The sequence below is a fragment of the Taudactylus pleione genome, unplaced genomic scaffold, assembly GCF_031769625.1.
Source record: "Taudactylus pleione unplaced genomic scaffold, aTauple2 ptg000046l, whole genome shotgun sequence".
Taxonomy (NCBI): Eukaryota; Metazoa; Chordata; class Amphibia; order Anura; family Myobatrachidae; genus Taudactylus; species Taudactylus pleione.
The window spans coordinates 12513916-12534904 of record NW_028284448.1 but is presented as its reverse complement, the minus strand read 5'-3'; the positions used below and the strand labels follow the sequence as shown (position 1 = coordinate 12534904).

At 45.5% G+C, this 20989-nt stretch overlaps 1 protein-coding gene across 1 annotated transcript in view; it reads left to right on the top strand.

Annotated features, from left to right (window-relative positions):
- The window catches only part of REV3L (REV3 like, DNA directed polymerase zeta catalytic subunit), a 220933-nt gene that overhangs the window by 58929 nt on the left and 141015 nt on the right, over positions 1 to 20989 (top strand). The window contains exon 2 of the mRNA XM_088460488.1: positions 18740 to 18932. Coding sequence (XP_088316614.1) covers positions 18740 to 18932 — 193 coding nt within the window. The remainder of the gene's footprint in view (positions 1 to 18739; positions 18933 to 20989) is intronic.

Sequence of the window (20989 nt, the reverse complement as noted above, 5' to 3'; positions counted from 1 at the left end):
TCACCGCGACAGACATTTTGGGACTTGTAGTACCACCGTGTCAGGACATCCTCAGTTTGACAATTTTGATGTAAAAATTCCTGCTTAAGATTGCCAGTTGGAGCCAATGTCCAATTGGAGACACAAAACAGTACAATTGGATCTAATCCACCATATGAAAGTGTTAGTGCCACTGGAAGATTCACACACTTACAGGTCAAATGCAGTGATCTTCTGTCATTTTCTGTTTGCATTTTCCAACAGGCACAGTTTTGTTATCAGTTAGGTTGTTATTAACCATTCCCGTTGCAGTATCAGTCCAGGCAGTGTGTGTGCGTATGTATTTGTGCCTTTGACATTAGGCAAAGAAAAGTATTTTGTATTTGTAACTACAAGTCTTTATCAGCTGTATTTTCTTCTCCACTGACATCTCCAACATAACTATAATAAACAACAGGGTGGTCTTATTCTGATTAGTTTGGTAGCAAAACAAGAAATGAAAGCTTGCTGAGGTGAATAAGAGAATTAAAATGTCTAAGCAGATAAGCCGCCATAATTAGCTATCACATGTTACTTTGCATGATATAAGTAATGTTTTTGAATTTACCGTTACTGATTTGCTAATCTTATTACAGTTGTCTTTATTTATTTTTATTTATAAACTGCTCTCTGGCCATGTTTAGGCCCTAATCTGTTTAACTGTGGTGAACCGTTTCTTCCAGACATGGCTGGTCTCTCAGGGCTGTGACCTGAGATTTCCTGTTAGACTTTATAAAGACCGTTGAGGTAATTCACAAAGGGCAATGGCGCTTTTAGCCACGGATTGTCTTGATTTGTACAAAGCACCTACTTTCTTTTTGGGGCTCATTTCACCATTTTGCTTCAGAAACCTCTGTGCACACTGCACTTTGTTTTACAGAGCAGGACAGGTCTGAGATTTCATTTTGGCAGATCGATTTCATTGTAATAAGACAAAAAGGTAGAGCGGCAGTATTTATATGTTCCTTGCCATGCAGAAGGGTGCACAACCAGAAGCAGTTGTGTTTTTTTTTGTTTTTTTTTTTATACCAGCTTCGTATTTGCAGAGATTGTTCAGTTTTATTATACCAAACACTCCACACACACAAACAACTGACCTGCTCACTATGTACAACCTTCTCCACTGCCAATCAATGCCCAATATGGCAGGCTGCTTGTGATTGGTGGGTGATGGAGCACCCCGGTTCAACTTTTAGTAATTCAGTATAAAATAAAATATTTCCTTCTTAAGGGTGCTTGGGGGACTCATTTATTCAATTAAACTTTGAAAATGTATTTATAATTTTTATTGTATCATGCTTGTGATTCCACTGTGTCAGTAAAACCAGTCCTTCCTGTCTAGCCCTTGGCTGTTTGAGTACTTGGAGAGGAGACCTACCGTCTGTGTTTTCTTGTTATTAGACAGTGCATCATGTGTGATCTGAGCGCAGGTAGCAGTCAGTGACTTGTCATCTGTTTATTTTCTCTTCAGACCACAGTTGCTGCTGATTCCTTCATTTAAATTGAGAAGTAAACATTGAAATGCAATTGTCAAAGCCCGAAACACGTGCTGCGTTCCTTTCATTCATGTGACATGCATAGTACAGATCTGTGAAGAGAAATGTATTGCAGGGAATTTACGTTTTACACGTCTAGAAAAACAGCGAACGATTTGTTAATGAGGAATGGAGGGATAGCGAGAGGAAGAAGGATGACAAAAAAGGGAGGGTAAGAGAGAACCGATTGTGCTCGGTTATTATATACAGCGCTCTGCCGGTGATGGCTCGGTGCTCATGGTTTGATAGACTGTCACCTGTAGTCATTACTTTAGAATCACTAGAAATTGGAGCCATAATTTAGCATTAGCCAGGGGTACCAGATCTCTCTACTAGATGTGTGCTTCATTGTTGAGTGACGCACTAAAGCACCCCGTGGATGCCGCCTGGTTTCTTACTTGTGCTATTTTAGGTGATGAGCAGAACTGAAATTTCTCTGTAGCTTTCTGAGCTTTTAGGAAGGCCAGCCATGGGTCTGGATCGATTCTAGCTAATTTGTGTTTTAAATCAAATTCATATTATGGGAAACATTAGCACATTAGTCCATCTGTTCCCTATCGGATAAACAGACGATCATTACATTTTGTTTTCTAATTGACTTTCCCAAAAACAAAATGACGTTTTAGAAATATTGGCATTAGGAGTGAATTGTGCTGATGCAGTAAGACTGAGACCCCTGTAAGTGAATTGCGTGGAGTAAGCTGTTGAGTCTGCAGTATTTTTAACAATAATTGACTTTACAATAGATTTATAAACGTAATGTTTATTGCTCTCTTGGTGCATTGCACAGTTTCTCATAAATTGCATCCTTAGGGGATATGCCCAAAGTCATCAAACCAAAGTCTGTAACACACTGGGTATGAACATTTACTGTAAACACTTCAGCGTCTTTTGCCGTAGTCGCGTCTGCAACTTTATGCTAATGCTGGTATCCGCCCCTCCCTGGTGCACGTTCAGATGCACAAACGTAGGAGGACTGAGACTCCCACTGAGTGTATTTTCAGATGTAACTCCCATAGAATACACCATTGAAACTTGCACCAGCCCCATACTAGGTGCAGACTCTCCGTCAGAGTATGGCCTCTAATTTAAGTGATTAAACGTCTGAGGGCCTGATTCAGATCTGGGAATAGAGTAACATAGAGACACACCATGTTGCAATGCGAGGGGTGCAAATACGTAAAAGAAAAATTCATGTGGGGTAAACACTGGCTGCTCTTGGATGTAGCCCACCAAAGCTGGACAGCTCATTTGTTATATTGCAATTGAAGGTGCGCACACACATACCGATCTGCCCGCAATCAGCCGATGAGTACGATTTCCCTTGAAACTCTCCCTGGCAGCTCTGCACACGATCTCCACACGATTTGCACACGATTTGGTGTCCAATCTTCAAACGATCTCTCCTGCAGTCAGACTTTTTACAGTGCATCGTGTCCTAGATTGTCAGATCTGCCCTACTGCACGGCAGATCTGACGATGCGATGTGCGACCAGCGAGGACGCGCATCGCATCGTGATCGTGAGTGGGGACTAACGATTTCCTCACGATTTGGCCATATTTTACACGATCTGTTGTTCCAATGCGTTGGAATCGGCCAGATTGTGTAAAATATCGCTATGTGTGTGGGCACCTTTAGATTTCAGAGTTGACACACGCCTCCTAAATCTAAATCTCTCTGCACATTGTGGCTGCGATTCAAATGTTTTTCGCACCCTCTGCTGGGCGTCTATACGAATACGCGTCCGACGAGGCAATTCAATTGTTTCTCCATTCGGGCGCCCAAACCACTATTAGGGCGCCTAAAAAAACCTGACTTTGCACACAATTCTTCTTGCCACTCCGGGGGCTGCGAGAAGTAACAAGCTCCTCTGCGGCTTTAGGTATCTGAACGCAGCATCAATTGAATAGAGCACCTATTTGTCTACAACAATTGAATTGCCCCTTTTAAGGCTGCCACACCTGCAGTGCAACATAGTTTTACCAAGATGCACAGTTATTTGCTCGTTCTTACTATATTCCCAAATTTGAATCAGGCCTTGAGTTCACAACAAGTTATGCGCCATGCCTGTGACACTAAGGTGCGTCTGAATAGCCACCTCCCAGTCACCGTCAAGGAACATCCAAATACATATTTGAGACCACTCATCTCTATCACTACCGCAACTCTGCGCACATACTGAGGTACGCATGTGTTGTGCGACTTTGTAGCTACTTGGACATATGCACAGTTGAAAATATGGACCATGTGTGGGAATATTAGCTTTGTATCGAACTCAGGATCATGCCCTTAGTGCATTTTGAAACGTGTTAAATTGGTTTTCCATATGAATAGACTTTTCTCACCTCCAAGGGGCAAATTCAATTATGCGTGGAAGCTGCCATAACTGGTGCAGGGGCTTCCCCGCAGTATGGCAGAAGGCAGGTACTGGTCGCAGCCTATAGCGTACGAGCAGAATTTGTCTACCATAGATGGAAGATAAATGCACTAATTGAATCTGCCCTCAAGTATTTATATTTAGCAAAATATGTAGACCTCTGCTCATCACATTTTAGATCAGACATAGGGCCTGATTCAACAAGGAACGCATGGATGCAGATGCACGCAATCGGCCGATGTTCTCGGTCTACGCATGTGTTGAACCGCATGCATGCAAGAACCGCTCACTGCGTCCGCAAAAGCAAGCGCAGTGAATACGCAGACCCAGGGAAAAGTGATTGACTGGATGTACCGTTTCTGGGTGGATACGGCGAGTAGTTGGCCGAAAGCAGGCGTGCCAGTGCGGTCGCACCCAGTTAGAGGGGCGTGTATAAATTAGCCACTGAGAGGGCGGATGCAGCCTGGCATCCCTCTGCATTCAGGAAGTCTCTCAACTCCTGTGGCAGGGTCAGGTCTACCTTTAGTCTGTGTGCGGCTCCAATGTTTCCGATGTTTTCTCAGCCTTGCACATCAGTACGGACGTTAGCGGAGGGTAAAGGGAGCAGCATTATGTAGTGCTGGGCGTCTGCATCTTTGTGCTGCGATTGCCCCGCGTATGCAATCATTAGCATATTCTCGCAGCAGCCGATTGCGTGTGTCTGCATCCGTGCGTTTCTTGATAAATCAGGCCCATAGTGGCTTTAATGCTAGCTGCGAGGTTCTGCTGGACACATTGTGAGACATCCGGTCAGGGAAATATCTCTTGCTTAGCACGTAACACATAAAAATCCGAACAAAAAACAAATACGTTTTCAGTACTGTAGTGACAGAAAATTTGTGCAGCTGCAGATTGTGCGAGGCTCTGAAAACTAGCTATGGATATAGCTGATCAGCACTGAAGCTGTATGGCAGCTAATAGCTATATGTTAGATCCCGCTATGTACAGCAAATGGGGAATTCTAAGGACCCCCCACCAATGTACTATTGTCAGAAAAAGGTGGATTTAAAGCCTTATTCAGCATGGATCATGGATCGCACTTGCAACTGCAAATATATGCTTTCTGCCACCGCTCAGCCAGCATAGAGACGCCACTACTACTCTTATCCGTAATACCTCGCAGTCCTGCGTATATATAGGTAACCTCAAAGCACATCGGTCATTCACGCTCAATTACAGCAGGTCTGACCCGTCACAGAAATTGCAAGTCTCGTCACACGCAGTGAGAACTCAAGCTGCGTAGGCAATCGCAGTGGCTTATTTATGCACGCACGTGCAACGGCGTTCAAATGGACAGGCATGCCTGCGTTTCTGCAACCACTCCCCCGTCACCATCCCCCAAACGCTCACGACCTGTCACGAACTCTGTGATGGATTCCTGTCTGCGTGCGTAACAGTGTGGTGCATGAGCATTACTGAGCAATCGCCCAATCTCCTTGCGCGGTTGCGTTGCGATCTGTGCTGAATCAGGCACTTAGTCATGTAAATCATGCAGGATAGTCAGCTAATATTAAAGTTTATTAAAGCTTTAGAGTTGAAGACTGCCCATATTTGGCCGCTTCTGACTTTGTGTAGTAGATCATGTGCTCACTTACTTTAAAGTTATTCTGTGCCTACATTTCCTTTCATAAGGTTGATAAAGAATCCAGTGGGCTCGGTGAATCACAAGGCTGCCACATAGGAGTGCCCTGCAGCAATGCTTCACATTAAGCACAGAGCTGGAAAAGGATTTGTGTACTTTTTCTTTTAAATAATGTCCCTTCACCTCGTGCATATACACTGCTGTTATAATTTGGCATTGCTAAGGCGGATAGACAGATAAGACCATAGTGGGAAATGTCCAGGCTGAATGCCAAAGAGGCTATAAGAGTACTGTAAATAAAACCGTGGATAGGCTTGCAAGTTTACTAATGAAAGCAAGCACATGTCCTGTGGGCACATAACACATCTGGACCTTGGAGGGTTCTGCGTGTGTGTCTGTGTTTTTTTTTTTTAGTTGGTTGTCTAATGGGTTCTGGTGTTATGCTGCCCATCCACTACACGACATAGAAACGACAGCACGATTACGACATTGTAATCGTGCTGTCATTTCTATGTCTGTGATGTGCCTACACTGAACGTTCAGTGTAGGCACATCCATCATTCCCGTACATGCTGGGACTGACATGATCATCATGTTGACCAGCATGTACGGGCGATGATGATGTCAAAAACTACCAGCGGGCACCCGCATCGCTGGTCGTTTTTGACATTAAACTGAACGATTTGCGGGCAATTACTAAGCGATTGAGCGATAACGACTGTGGTTATCGCTAAATCGCTAGGTTTAATCGCCTAATGGATGGGCAGCATTAGCAGTTTCTTTGGAGCCGTGTGAGTAGAAAGGAAAACTTGCTACCAGTGTTTTTGTAGTTTACACTATGTTTTGTATTCTTATTGGAAACATAAGAACCTCATGCACAACTTTAATGTTTTTTCGCAGATGTTAACAATTCCTAGTAAATGCTCTGACGCCAGGGCCCAAAAGAGTGCTTTTCACATTGTGCGGCGGATTCTGAGTGAGAGTAAAGCAAAAAAAAAAAATCAAGTAACTTTGCACCTTGCCAAAACCATGTTGCATTGCAGATGGGGCACATTTAAAATGTAGAGAGATTTAGTTGAGGTGCGTGTCCAAACTCAAATCAAAATTTAAGTGTACAGATGTGTACTTATACATCTTTTTTGCAGTCACGCTAAAAAGCACTTCTCGGCGCGCCAGGTCCTGTGCGACTTTGCTAGCACCGGGCGTTTTTTATGTGTGTTTTTTTATTTTTGTTTTGTTTTTTGGGGGGTAAAAATGCATTTGTTGCATTGAGATGTGACTAGGACGCACCAGGAGACTGCTAATTTAATTTGATATGCAACACTTGTATATCTGTATGTGACTTAGGGCCTCATTCAGAGGCGGTCGGAGGATGCAAGCGGTCGCTCAGATACTGGCTGGCCGCTTGCATCCTGACCGGCCGCCTCTGTTTCGGTCGTTAGGCTGTGTGTTAATACCCACAGCTCTAACGACCGCTAGGGTGATGGTCGCGATGGTCATTGACCATCGCGACCATCGGGGCTTACGACGAGACCCTAGGGTAGGGTCTCACTTGTCGTAAGCCCCGGAGAGCTTCTGGCTCTGTCAGAGCCGGAAGCTCTCCACTGACATCACTAGTGATGTCAGTGGGGCCTCCCCCAAACGGCAGGCATTCCCATGGGAATGCCTCCGTTTGGGCTGCCACCCCCCCGGCCCACCTTCCAAACGGGGCGAGCTGTCAATCAACATCGACAGCTCGCCCCCTTTGGAAAGAGACCCGCTACGACTAGCGCTGTCGGTCGTAGCAGGTCTCACGCATGTGCACAAAGGAGCCAGCTCCCTCGTGCGCATGCGCACTAGACAAACATCGAGGCGGGACCGCCTCTGAATACAGCCCTTAGTCTCTAAATCTATAAACGAAGTGCTACAATGTAGCGCCCACTGCTTTTTTCGTTCCAACTTCAGTTGTGGTTCTTATACAGACTCTGGTGCACACAGATATACAAGTGTCACACATCAAATACATATAATAACAGTCTGCACAGTTTATGTCCATGTTATACAATGTGATACTACTAACCTGTACCTCTAATGCTGCCCATCCACTACAAGATGCGGGGACGACTGCACGATTACGACGCCTTCGTCTCCCACGGGGTGAAGTGCATACACTGAACGTTCAGACGTTCAGTGTATGCAGATCAATTTAAACCCGAACATGGCAACCTGATGGTGGTCGTCAGGTTGACCATCGTGTTCGGGCGATGATTGATGTTACAAACGACAAGCGGGCACGCGCATCGCTGGTCGTTTTTGAACATTTTACTGCCCGATTTGCGGGCGATTACCAAGCGATGGAGCGATAACGACGGTCGTTATCGCTCAATCGCTAGGTTTAATCGCCTAGTGGATGGGCAGCTTAAGACATGCACAGCGAGAGCCGCATGGTAGATGACATCTGACACTCGCTGCTCTCTGCTCCCACTACCACCAATGACAGCCGCCAGCAACATGTGTTTCAGAAGTGGCGAAACACATGTGAGCCCAAGTTTCATTTGTTGTCCCCTACAGTCTTGAAAAGGCAGTTAAACAAACCAACATTGTACAACTCTGGTGGTATGTTCACTCCATGGAAAAAAATAATAAAGATAAGTTGCAGTAAAGATCTGTAACCTATACTTCAGATAGAACATGGAAGATCCGCTGGCTATGTGGTAAAAGTTTATTTTCTGTTCAAGTTGGCCTCTGCAGCATATAGGAGGCCCTGGGAGACCTACACATAGGGCCTGATTCATACCCGGATGCTAAGCCGTGAACACACGCTATGGCCGATAGTCGCCCATCTGCACATGCGTCAATATGCGCATGCGCGAGACACTCACTGCGTTCGGGAATTGTGCGCTCGTAGTACACAGACTGGACGTTACTTTGACAGTGCCGTTTGTGGGTGGTAACGGGAAGGTGCTTGTGAACGGTGGGGTGGTGCTGCGAATGCAGGCGTGTCTGGGTGTGAAAACGGCATTTTATGGGTGTGCATAATTAGCATGGTAGCGTCATTGTACTCGTCACTTGGTTGTATTTCAGCCTGCAGTAATCGCAGTGCTTGCGGTGGGATAGGGTCGACCTCAAGGGCTGTGATCAGCTCCAATGGCTCTCGATGTTACTGATTAATCATACACTTCCTGGAAATGACGCGTGCTAAGAAAGAAAAGTTGGCGCCTTTTAGACCGGCGTGCGTTCGCTCTGCTGTCACTCTCTAAAACATAGAGGGCGTCCTTAAGCCTTGCCATGTGATCACGGAATTAGCATAATCTGCACCTAATGGCAACGAAAGAGCGCTGCTTTGCCTCCGGGTCTGAATCGCCCCCTTAGTCCCGGGATTTATTTATTTTTTTATGTATTTTTGAGCCTGTCTTGAGAGAGATTCGTCGGAATTGAAATGTCGACTTGCCAAATGTGGCATTGATTACTCTTGAGATGAAGTACAATTGATATTTTTTAGTGAGTGCCTTCTTTTCCTTCTTTTTGGAATAGGATTTGTATTTATACTAGCGCCCTGCCCCCCCACCCCCTGGCTTTGCCAGGAGCAATTTTGACTTTACGGTGATATTCTCCTTCACACCTGTAGTAACACATAACCCTCACTCACACCTGTAATAACTTCTTCCTCTCCCTGACATTTGGAGTAACATATTTCCCTCCCTCATCTCTGTAGTAAGTAACACATTACCCCTGCTCACCCCTGTAGTAACACATTCCCCTTCCTCTTCTGTGTAGTAACACATTTTCATCCCTCACCTCTTTATTAACACATTCCCCACTCGCTGTTGTTGTAGCACATTTTCCTCTCATGTGTATGCGGCGATATAGTCATCGGCGGGCCCGGCGAGGGTGTCTGCATTGGCAAGTGTACACACACTTGTTGATACCGACCAGCGACGGACAACGGCGGGGAAGAGAAAGGGGCCATGCTGCATTCAGCAGCATGGCATCGCTCACGATATCCCCAGATTGGGCTACTTGTACAGGGGAAATCTCAAACGACCAGCGGGAGCAAGCATCGCTGGTCGTTTTTCGCATACACACTGGCTGATATTGTGAACGATTTAACGATAACGTTATCGTTCAATCTTTCAAAATATCGGCAAGTGTGTACGCGGCTTATCACATTCCCTTCCCTCACTATTCAAGTAGGGGAGCTATACCAACTGCCAGTGATGTTTGGCAGCAGTTGGGATAACAGTTGGTGTTTGAATATGAACTATTCTACAGTCACGATGAAACATTCATGCCCACATTATACTATACCACCAATAATAATGCCCACATCAAATAGGCCCAATAATAGTGCCCACATCAAATAATAACCCCAGTAATAGTGTGGGTGTTATTGGTGCTATTCTTTGATGTGGTCATTATTATTGGAGCTATTACTTAATAATAGCACCAATAAAAATTTTCACCTCAAATAATAACCCCAAGAATTATGCTCACAGAACACTTAACTTATCTCACATGTTTCCAATCCTGCTCCTTGACTGCATGGGCTGACTGCTGACTCGGATGTCCAGGTGTTTACTTTTGTTCATTGGTAGCGATCAATATTTTGGCCATGTCTAGGGAATACAGCCCAGTGCTGAATTATGGCAGGAGGGGCCCTTTGGTGTGGGCCTTCCTGTGATAATTCCACCAGCTCTTGGCTGTAAACCCGAGTACTGGCCCCAGTATTGGGGGGATTCCACCTCATTTGGTCCCCCGGAAATACTGGGTTATATTAGCATTACACTTTAACATGAATTTACTTACAAACGCTTACGGAGGTGACGTGTATGTAAACGGTTGGTCACTTTGTAAGCAGAGCCCATGGACTTTAGAATGCTGCCAATACCAAAGCACAATCTATTGGATCTTTGAGACATGTTGGAAGATTTTTCAAGCCAGACAGACCGACAATTGGCGCTCAGTTGTAGACATACAGGGGGAGATGTACGAAGCTCTGGAAAGTGAAAAATTGGAGAGTGACAAACTACCAGCCACTCAGCTCCTAACTGTCTTGTTACAGGCTGTGTTTGAAAAATGACATGAGTTGATTGGTTGGTAGTTTATTACTCTCCAATTTATCACTTTTCAGAACTTAGTACATCTGCCCCACAGCGTGCAATTATCGCCTGATTGTGCCAGTAATTGCCCAGTGTATACTCACCATTAGTCATACAATGTAAAAGGGAGGATTCATGCTTTATTGGCTGAACAGACGAAACCATTTTATGTACTTGCATACATGTAATTACATAAAATTGCCAAATTTTATGTATAAAACATGAAAAGTCAGTTGGCCAAGTCAGTTTTGTGGTTGTATCTTGCCTGTTTTCACTCTCTGTATTCTACATGCGTCTTCGGGTAATTCTGATCTGTATGCAACATAGCAAAATTCAGTGAGGGCATTGATGAAAGTGGGCTATGCAAAGGTGTAATTACACAAAGATACGCCCGTTTTCAGAAGGATCTCTTGTGCTAGTGCATGATGGCTATGAAACCTAGCGTTATGGATTGGGACGTGCATGGATGCGGCTGTCATTACAGCTGACTTGCGTTTAACTCTGCATCAACCCCCTAATGTACAGTCTATTGAGTAGGTCAGCTAATCAGTAGTATTGTCAGAATATTACTGATTAGTTATAAACATCATGAAAAATATGCCTATTTCTCCTTCATTCACTAGGGTACACTGGAGTCTCAGTACAATGGGTATAGGAGTGGGTTAACCGGGAGCTGGCACCTTAAAAAAAAAAACTAATAGTAGCTTGCTCCTCCCTCTCTATAACCCCCAGGTCAGTCTAAAAAAGTGTGCCCTGGGAGCTGGACGTGAGCCTCCTTAGGGCTTTATTTAACATTGAAAAAGATTTCCAATCAGCAGGAGGACAGACTACAGTACACTGCCCTTGCCTGTCTGCACCGATGGAGCTGCCGGGGAGACCTCACTGCTGCTGCACGCGGTTTGCGCTGAGGTGTCCTGCTACAGAGACCTCAATCTCTGGGGAGCCCAGAGACGCGCTGCTTGCAGTGCTCGGTGCAGGCTTCCACAGCACATGCCCGCCGCCAGCAGCATAGGCAGGGCTAAGGTCAGTGTTCCCTGGCTCCCTGGTTAGCAGAGGAGCCAGGACATTATAATAGGCCGGCATTCCACAGTGCGTTCCGCTCGTGCTGATGGCGCCATAGCAGGGGGGGCGGAGCCTAAGTGTTTCTTCTCCTGCCTCCCATCAGCCTCAGCACTTCTAAAGAACGCTGGGGGGCCATTTTAGAAGCACTACTAACGTGGAAAAAGCAGGCTGTGTCTTGGAGTCAGGCTAGTACTCCGTGTATCAGCACTTGCTATTTATTGTATACAGCACTATTCAATTAGCGCTGTAGGGCTCATTGCTTATCTCCCTCTGTGCCCCTTTTAGTCAAGTCCTAGGTGTGATTGTAATTACTACTGTCTTTTTTTTTTCTCTGTGTGTGTGTGTGTGGATGAACAGTACACTGCAGAATGTCTACCAAGGGGTCTAAGGCAGCCCAAAAATCTTTCTCCAGCAAGACTTGTGGGGATAAATTCACACAGGGACAGCCTAATGCTTCCTTACTGTGTGATAAATGCATGTCTCAGCCTCAGGACACTGTTCATGAGATTCAGCCTACGTGGTCTGATCATTTAGCATCAGTGATATCAACCTTGTCATCCGAGTTGGAAGCAGCTCGCAAGGACAGGGAGAGGCTTAAGCAGACAGCAGCTGAACCAGATTGGGCTCGATCTCTAGCCAGATCTGTAGAGGGACTTACTTGAGCAATGTCCCAGGCACCCCCTGCATCTTCTCAGGCCCTTAGTAAGAGATTGATTCATAACCCCTTACATTGGGATGAATCAGAGGAAGAGGAGCTTCAGGACCCGGAGGAGGGGGAAGTGCAAGAGGAGGAGATTCACATTCCTGAGGAATCGGAACCTGCATCACAGGGCGTAGATACTTTTAATTTTTGCGGTACGCCAGGTGTTACATGTGGAAGATGTAGAGGTAACTGCAAAACTGTCTATTTTTGGTAAGAGGTTAAAACAGTCTGTTACTTTTCCAGCATCGGAAGAGCTGGATGATATTCTTTCAACCGCATGGAAACACCCAGATAGATATTTCTTGGACATTTGAAATTTTTTATCTTATTATCCCTTTCCGCAGGACAGTAGGAGATTATGTGAAACTCCTCCAGCTGTAGACCCATCAGTAGCCCGTCTTTCTAAGAAGACTGTGCTTCCGGTGCCTGGCATGGTTTCTTTAAAGGAGACCTCGGACAGAAAGCTGGAACATACATTAAAATCTTTATACACTGTAGCAGGGGTTTTGATGCGTCCAGCTCTAGTCAGCTGCTGGGTGAACAAGGCCATTGAGGCCTGGGCTATACAATTGGCGGAGGGGATTAGGTCCGGAACACAGCCTGACGACCTAATTCAGTTAGCTGAACAGATTGCAGAATCAGCTGCATTCCTGGGGGAAGCATCTAAGGACATTTGCCGTCTATCCGCAAGATCTTCAGCATTAGCTGTATCAGCTAGAAGGGCTCTGTGGTTGCGTCAATGGCAGGCAGACGCAGAGTCTAAGAGAGCGGTAGAGGCCCTCCCTTTTACTGGGGAGGTTCTTTTCGGCTCGGAATTAGATAAGTGGATCTCACAAGCTACAGTGGGAAATCCACTTACCTACCATCTGCTACACCTCCTCCTACTAGAAGACCCTCAGCAGGTCCGTCCTTTCGTGCCCCGGGGAGATTTAGAGGGCGTTCCAGGGGAGCCCCGGGCTTTCTCCAGGGGTACCAGAGGCCGGGGTAGAGCATCGGCTTCAGCTGCCTCCAGCTCACAGCAGGATAAAGCAGCTGCAAAATCTGCCGCATGACGTTTTTTCCCTTCTCATTTGGGGGATTCCAGGGTCGGGGCTCGTCTCCTACGTTTCAGGGACATTTAGATCCAGTCTTGTCAAGACGCCTGGGTTCTGGACGTCATTGTTCATGGCCTAAAGCTGGATTTCAGGAGTCAGCCCCCTTCTCGTTTTTTCAAGACCAGTTACCCCTAGTTGCAGAAAAACGATTAGTAATCCAGGAGGCAATACAAAGACTGTTATTGTCTCAGGTAATAGTGAATGTTCCGACCCACCAGAAAGGACAGGGGTTTTATTCCAGTTTGTTCGTGGTGCCCAAGCCGGACGGCTCCATGAGGCCCATTCTCAATCTCAAGGAGTTAAACCCTCATCTTCGAGTCTTAAAATTAAAAATGGAATCTCTCCAATCCGTGATAGCGGGTCTCGAGAGAAACGAGTTTTTAGTGTCCCTCGACATAAAGGATGCTTATCTCCATATCCCCATCTGGCCTCCACATCAGGCTTTTCTTCGTTGTGCTGTACTAGACTCACATTTTCAATTTCAGGCCCTGCCTTTCGGTCTTTCGTCAGCACCAAGGTGTTCACAAAGATTATGGCAGAAATGATGGCCCTTCTGCATCGTCAGGGTATTGTAATTGTTCCATACTTAGACGATCTCTTGTTAAAAGCCTCGTCAGGGATCGCCTGTTAAGGGACATTCACCTAACGCAGAGTATTCTCTTGCAACATGGTTGGATCCTAAATTTCAAGAAATCCTCCCTGATCCCAACACAATGCCTGCTATTCCTGGGAATGATACTAGACACAAGGGAACAAAAAGTATTCTTGCCCAAGGACAAGGTTTCCTCCATTCAGCACCTGGTGCGCTTGGTTTTACAATATCGCCGAGTGTCTGTACATCTCTGTATCCATCTTCTCGGGAAGATGGTGTCAGCTTTCGAGGCGATACAATATGATAGATTTCACACCCGTACTTTTCAGTTGGATCTACTTTCCCAGTGGTCAGGATCCCATCTGTTTCTCCATCAGAGGGTCCTTTTGGCGCCTCAAACACGAACATCCCTGATTTGGTGGGTGAATCCCTCCCACCTGTTGGTGGGAAGAAGGTTTGCAATGTGGGATTGGATATGTCTCACCATGGACGCGAGCCTGAGAGGGTGGGGAGCAGTGACCCTGGGGAAGCATTTTCAGGGGCACTGGACTCAACAAGAAGCCAGAATGTCCATCAATGTTCTGGAATTGAGAGCAGTGTTTTATGCCCTCCAGATGGCGCATCCCATATTGAGGGGTCAGGCGATGTGAGTTCAGTCGGACAATGCCACGGCGGTGGCATATATAATCAGGCAAGGTGGCACAAAAAGCAGAGCCGCAATGAGGGAGGTAAGCAGGATTTTGCTTTGGGTAGAGGAATTCGCAATAGCGATTCTGCAATATTAATACCAGTGGTCGAGAACTGGGAGGCCGACTACCTCAGTCGGCAGGACATTCATACGGGGGAATGGTCACTCAATCATCAGGTATTCCATCAACTGACTCTGAGATGGGGCTGTCCACAAGCCGATCTCATGGCATCAAGATTAAACCACCAGTTGCCAGTCTATTACTCCAGGACAAGAGATCCTCGGGCTGCGGCGGTGGACGGACTGACAGCTCCATGGCGATTCCATTACATATACATCTTCCCTCCTTTTCCACTCATTCCACGCTTACTTCAAAGAATCAAGCTGGAAAGGCTCAAGGTACTGCTGGTAGCACCAGATTGGCTCAGGCGAGCGTGGTACTCGCAAATACAGAATCTGCTAATAGCCGAGCCGTGGCCCCTACCCCTTCAAGAGGATCTTCTTTTGCAGGGGCCGTTTGTTTATCAAGACTTAAGGCGGCTTCATTTGACGACTTGGCTACTGAAAGGGCCGTCCTCAGAAGAAAGGGGATTCCGTCTAGTGTGATGTCCCCCTATAATTCGGGCCAGGAAAGAATTCACCTCTCAGCATTACTATCGCATATGGAAGACATATGTTGTTTGGTGCGAGAGACGTAATTATCCTCCGTCAGTCTTTACGTATTAGGTCTCCTCCTTTTTCTCCAGGCTGGTCTAACAGCGGGCCTTCGTCTTTGTTCCTTGAAGGTACAGATATCCGCGTTGTCAATTTTCTTTCAAAGAAAATTGGCCTAATTTCCGGATGTTCAAACCTTTCTCCAAGGAGTCGTCAGAATTCGGCCTCCTTTTGTACCACCCACTGCACCTTGGGATTTGGACTTAGTCTTCGCTTTCCTTCAGTCTGAGGCCTTTGAGTCATTGCACAGGGTGGAAATTAAGTACTTAACCTGGAAGGTGGTTCTGCTGTTGGCACTCGCTTCAGCAAGGCGAGTGTCAGAAGGAAGTGCTTTATCCTGTCGCCCTCCCTACATCATTTTCCATGAAGATAGGGCAGAGCTGCGCACTCAGAAATCTTTTCTTCCCAAGGTGGTGACGGGTTTTTATATAAACCAGCCGATAGTGGTTCCGGTATTCAAGGATGATTCTCCAAATTCAAGATTATTGGATGTCGTCAGAGCTCTTAGGATTTATGTGGACAGGACTGCATCCCTCCGTAAATCCGATGCTTTATTTATTCGGCTTGATTTGGCCCGTCCAGGTTGGCCGGCTTCCAAACAGACCATTTCAAGATGGATTCGCCTAGCTATCAGACAGGCTTACGTGGTGGCTTCCAAACAACCACCTGGTCTCACTACGGCGCATTCAACGCGCTCGGTAGGTCCTTCATGGGCGGCTACTCGGGGGATTTCCTTAAACCAGCTTTGTAGAGCAGCTACTTGGTCAGGGAAGCATACTTTGCTTAAGTTCTATCATTTTGATACATTTGCGGCCTCCGCTTCAGAGTTTGGCCGTGCAGTGTTGCAGGGTTCTCAGCGCTCTTCCACCCGGGATTTAAGCTCTGGGACGTCCCCATTGTACTGAGACTCCAGTGTCCCCTAGTGGATGAAGGAGAAAATAGGATTTTGGTACTTACCGATAAATCCCTTTCTCCGATTCCACAGGGGACACTGGACGCCCACACTGCGCTGTTCTTCCTGCATTGTTACTGTTTTTACAGGTTCACCAGTTTATCTGCATTTAGGTCGTCTGATTGGCCCGTTGCTTTTTTCTGTGAATGTTGTCTTATTACATGTATGTGATTATCGTAGCTTTTCTGTCTCCTTTTCCTTACTTCCAACTCCCTTCGGGCACAGTTATTTTTAGACTCACCTGGGGGGGGGGTTTGGTATAGAGGGGGAGGAGCTAGCTACTATTAGTTTTTTATTTTTTAAGGTGCCAGCTCCCGGTTAACCCACTCCTATACCCATTGTACTGAGACTCCAGTGTCCCCTGTGGAATCGGACAAAAAGATTTATCGGTAAGTACCAAAATCCTATTTTTTGTTTATAATTTATAAATAGATATTTTCTACAACATTTAGGTTCTGAACAAAAGATGGCAGCAAGACATTTCCAGCGTTTCGTACACTTTTATTTAAGTCTAAAATGGATATATTTAAAAAATGTCATGATATTGACAAATGAACAAATATAACTGTAACAGCAGAAATGAGCTATATGGCCTAACCTGTGCAGTTACATGCAAAGGCATGTGCTCAGGGTGTGCACACGTGCACCTTTTAGGCATCCTTAAACCCCTATCTACAGCGCATCCTTCTTGCATCTCAGTCGGGTCCCAGGGAAAAAGCAGCCTCTTTTTTTCATCCAAAATGGGCAATGTAAAACTGCTGTATCCGAACAAAGCCGTTTCACATCAGCCATCTTGGATTGAACATGATGGTGCCTCTTCCCTGGGAGCTGACAAAGGAGTGACCAACACCCGTGCAAGGTAAATTGTAGTGCTAATGTATGTCTTGGCTGGGAGTTAGAGGTAGGCAGGGCGGTTTGCCTAGTGGGGAACAGTTGTCACACATCCTTTCCCTGAACCATCTAGGTTTACAGTATATGAAAGGTAGGTCTGTTTACATTACAACTGCAGCTTTCTAATTGATGAATTATGAAAGGGTCTCTAATTTATATGTAAACTTGCATACATGCAGTTTATAAAATTATTTACTTATTTTCACTTCAATAATCATCAGTAAAGCAGCTGAGAAGAACTCCAAGCTACATTGGTAATTAGTATTTGTATGTAGTTAATCTTGCTATTACAGTTTGTCTGGCAGGACCTGGGGGGGAATCGGTATGTAATGCTGGCTATAGGGATGCCTCCTGTCAAAATACTGACAGCGTCATCCCGATGGTTGGTATCCCGACAGGGGTTTGGTAAGTATACTTACCCTTCTCTCCCATCTTGTAACCTAATCCTCCCCACCCCGTACCATAAACTTCCCTGCTAGTGCCTGAACCTAACCCCCCCCCTTCGTGCCTAAACCTAACCCTCCCCCTTAGTGCCTAACCCTCCCCCCCAGGGGTGCTTAACCCTATCCCCTGCCCCCCAAAAAACCTAACCCCGATATGCTGTCTAAACCTAACATTCCCCCCCCCCCCCCTTTCCTGCGCGGCTAACGCTAAGGGCGCCCCGTGCTTACCTCGTTCGGGCTGCCGTCCTTCTGGATTCCGGATTACGATAGGCATCGAAATACCGATACCTATCTTAAGTCCTGTGTCACACTTTCAGTGTCGGGATTCAGACCGGCGGCATGCCATCTTGGTTAAACAGGTAATAAGCAGAAACTGTTTTATAGAGCAATGTGAGCTGACAACACTGTTCAGTCAGCAATGATGTCTGTATTCACAAAGTACCGGTAGTAAGATTTAAATGTTCTATCTCACTGTAGGTCAACATCATATTTTTTACATCTAACCATGTCTTACAAAGCATCACGGCCTTGTACTAATACTGGCCACATTAATGGGCCTGCAGTAAGGTTGGTGTCTGTGGCTTGCTCACATAGCAACGAGGATTGGTATGGAATGTATATGGTTGCAAGATGATGACCTACTTAACCAATAGTAATCGTGTTTGTAAATTAACAGATCAGATTAATATAAATAATTAGCACTGCAGCATTTATTATGATTTTTTGCAACAGATCTTGCCTGATTATATGCTTGATTAAAGGCACATATCCGATAATGCTGTAATATACATTTATTTTATTGGATCAAAATTATAACAAAAATGTAGAATTTATAGTGTTATTTTCAGGTAGATTTCTTTAATGTTTACAATAATTGTCAGTTTTATAATAAATTGTACATTTCACACAATTCAATTCCTGCTTAATATTAATGGGGGGAACATTGTATATATGTTTTTTTTTTTTTTAGGTCAGAAGACGTGCTTGCATCTTCATGGCATCTTTCCCTATTTATATGTGCCGTATGATGGGTTGGGTCAGCAGAATCCAGATCGCTACCTCCGCCAGGTAGCATTCAGCATCGATCGGGCACTTAACGTGGCCTTAAGCAATCCATCTGCCAACACTCAACATGTATTCAAGATCACAGTGGTGTCTGGAGTGTAAGTACTTTTTCCCCAGTTTTTTTGTATAATTTATAGATTCATTTATTTTTTCTTGCCTCTAATGTGGCAATGCATAAATAATATTACAGTGTAAGAATATACTGTATATGTAAGTTACATGTTGTTGGTTTGTTTGTGCTTTCCCAGAGAAGAGGCATGGATTTGCTTCTCCAGTCTGTGTGATGTAATGGTTGTACTCTGCTCTCTCTGAGGGAATGCCTCGTGTGTAGGAAACCACACTTCCTGTTAAGCATGCAGTAGAATACGGATTCATTCTCTGAAAGAATATTTTTTTCTGGATAGAGTATAAAAACTTTTGTCCTTGTACAACAGCTTTGTAAAGCTTTGTTGATCTCCATATAGCAAGCAAAATTTGGTGCTAACATCGACAAACATTTACTCAAATTACTACATTTTGGCCAGTAAGATGCGTTAAAATCGACCCTGTTTGCCAACTAGGCTTATGTCACTGGTAGTTTTCACATAGGTCTTTAACCATAGCTGTTTTCTAGCTAAATACGGTTCCCTAGAAATGAAAATTTTTGTTAGGCTACAAAAATGCTGACTGTAGCACTGACCATGAAATCCCCCAGTTTTAGAATGTTGCGGAGTTAAAAACATTACAAAGCACTGAGAGCATATCATAGGAAGTGATCTAAAGGCTCAAATCACTGCGTTTATCAGCTTTTTTTTAACCTATAATTTTAAAACATTTAGTCAATTTCATTCTTTCTTCAGGGTCCACAGGGATACCATGGGGAAAATGTGGTTGAAGTGATCCAGGCACCAAACAGTTACGCTTTCAGCTCCCAGGATGCCACGGGTCCTCTTCCACATATACCCTGGCCACAGGCATTCAGTTTTTCATTTTGTGCTGCAGGATTCAGACAAACCTTTATAACAGGGGGACTGCTCAGGCAGTCCTAAGCTTTTTATTTCATGTTTTATTTTATTTATTTTTGCTTCAGAGCAAGCAGCACTAGGCATCCTAAAGGACTCCTGTGCTGCTGCTCCACCTACCCCCACTGGCGCCGCAACACCAGTAAACAGACTGGTGATTTCGGCGGGCACCAGCTGAGCTGGACTAGCGGCGATGCTGGTACCTGGGACTGCAGCCGGAAGCATGGGGACGCAAGTAAGGTGATTCCCCGCTTCGTGGGGAACCACGTCACAGTCCGTACCCCTAGCAGTTGAAGACCTGTCGGAGGTTGCTGTAGTTGGGCGACCGGTGTGTCTGTTCCCCCACTAGACCACCGAGGCAAGTGAGTCTGGCGCGGTCGGCTGTGGCCCGGGGGTTAATGCAGCATATGGGAGGTAGGCTCTCCCCGGCAGCCCCTCCCCCAAGCCCAGACGCCGATCCAGCTGAGGTTTTCCCGCATCTGGGTTGTTCCTCCTACCCTCTGTATATGAGATGCTCAGCGACCACTATCAGTGCTCTGCTGAAGCCGCTGGTCTCAGGAGGTTTTGAGTCTAGTCTTCCTGTATACCTCTCCCCATAGGTCAGGTTATACAGCACTCAAATCCTACTAAGCCTTGTGTATTGAGTAGTTGATTCAGGGCACATTGCAAGTATATTGTATATGTATTGTATGTGACTTTTGCTAGCTCTACTGTATGGATATACTGTCTTTATTTTCTTTACTGTCAGTTATATCTATCACTGCTATTTCTCCTCACCCCTTACAGGTTTTTTTTTTTTTTCCTCTATTGTACTTCACATTGATCTTTGTGAAGGCAGTCACATTTACATTTATTTATTATGTCTAATGGTAAGGGTAAACAGAAAGCTGAGGCCCCGGTACTGGTTTCATGTGAAAACTGTTTGGTGGGCTTGTCCCCTCAGGATTTTATACAGGATGGTGCGTGTGCTATTTGTTATAAAGAACCACCTCACCAGTCCAGTCTACCAGCTCCCGTACAGGAGCCATCTTGGGTGTCCTCCTTGTCCCATTTGGGCAGGTCCCATGCTGGCTCCCATAATGGGATACCCACAGCAGTTCCAGCCTGCTATGTCTGCCACCCCCCCCCCCCACCCTCCCCTATACATCCTTCCT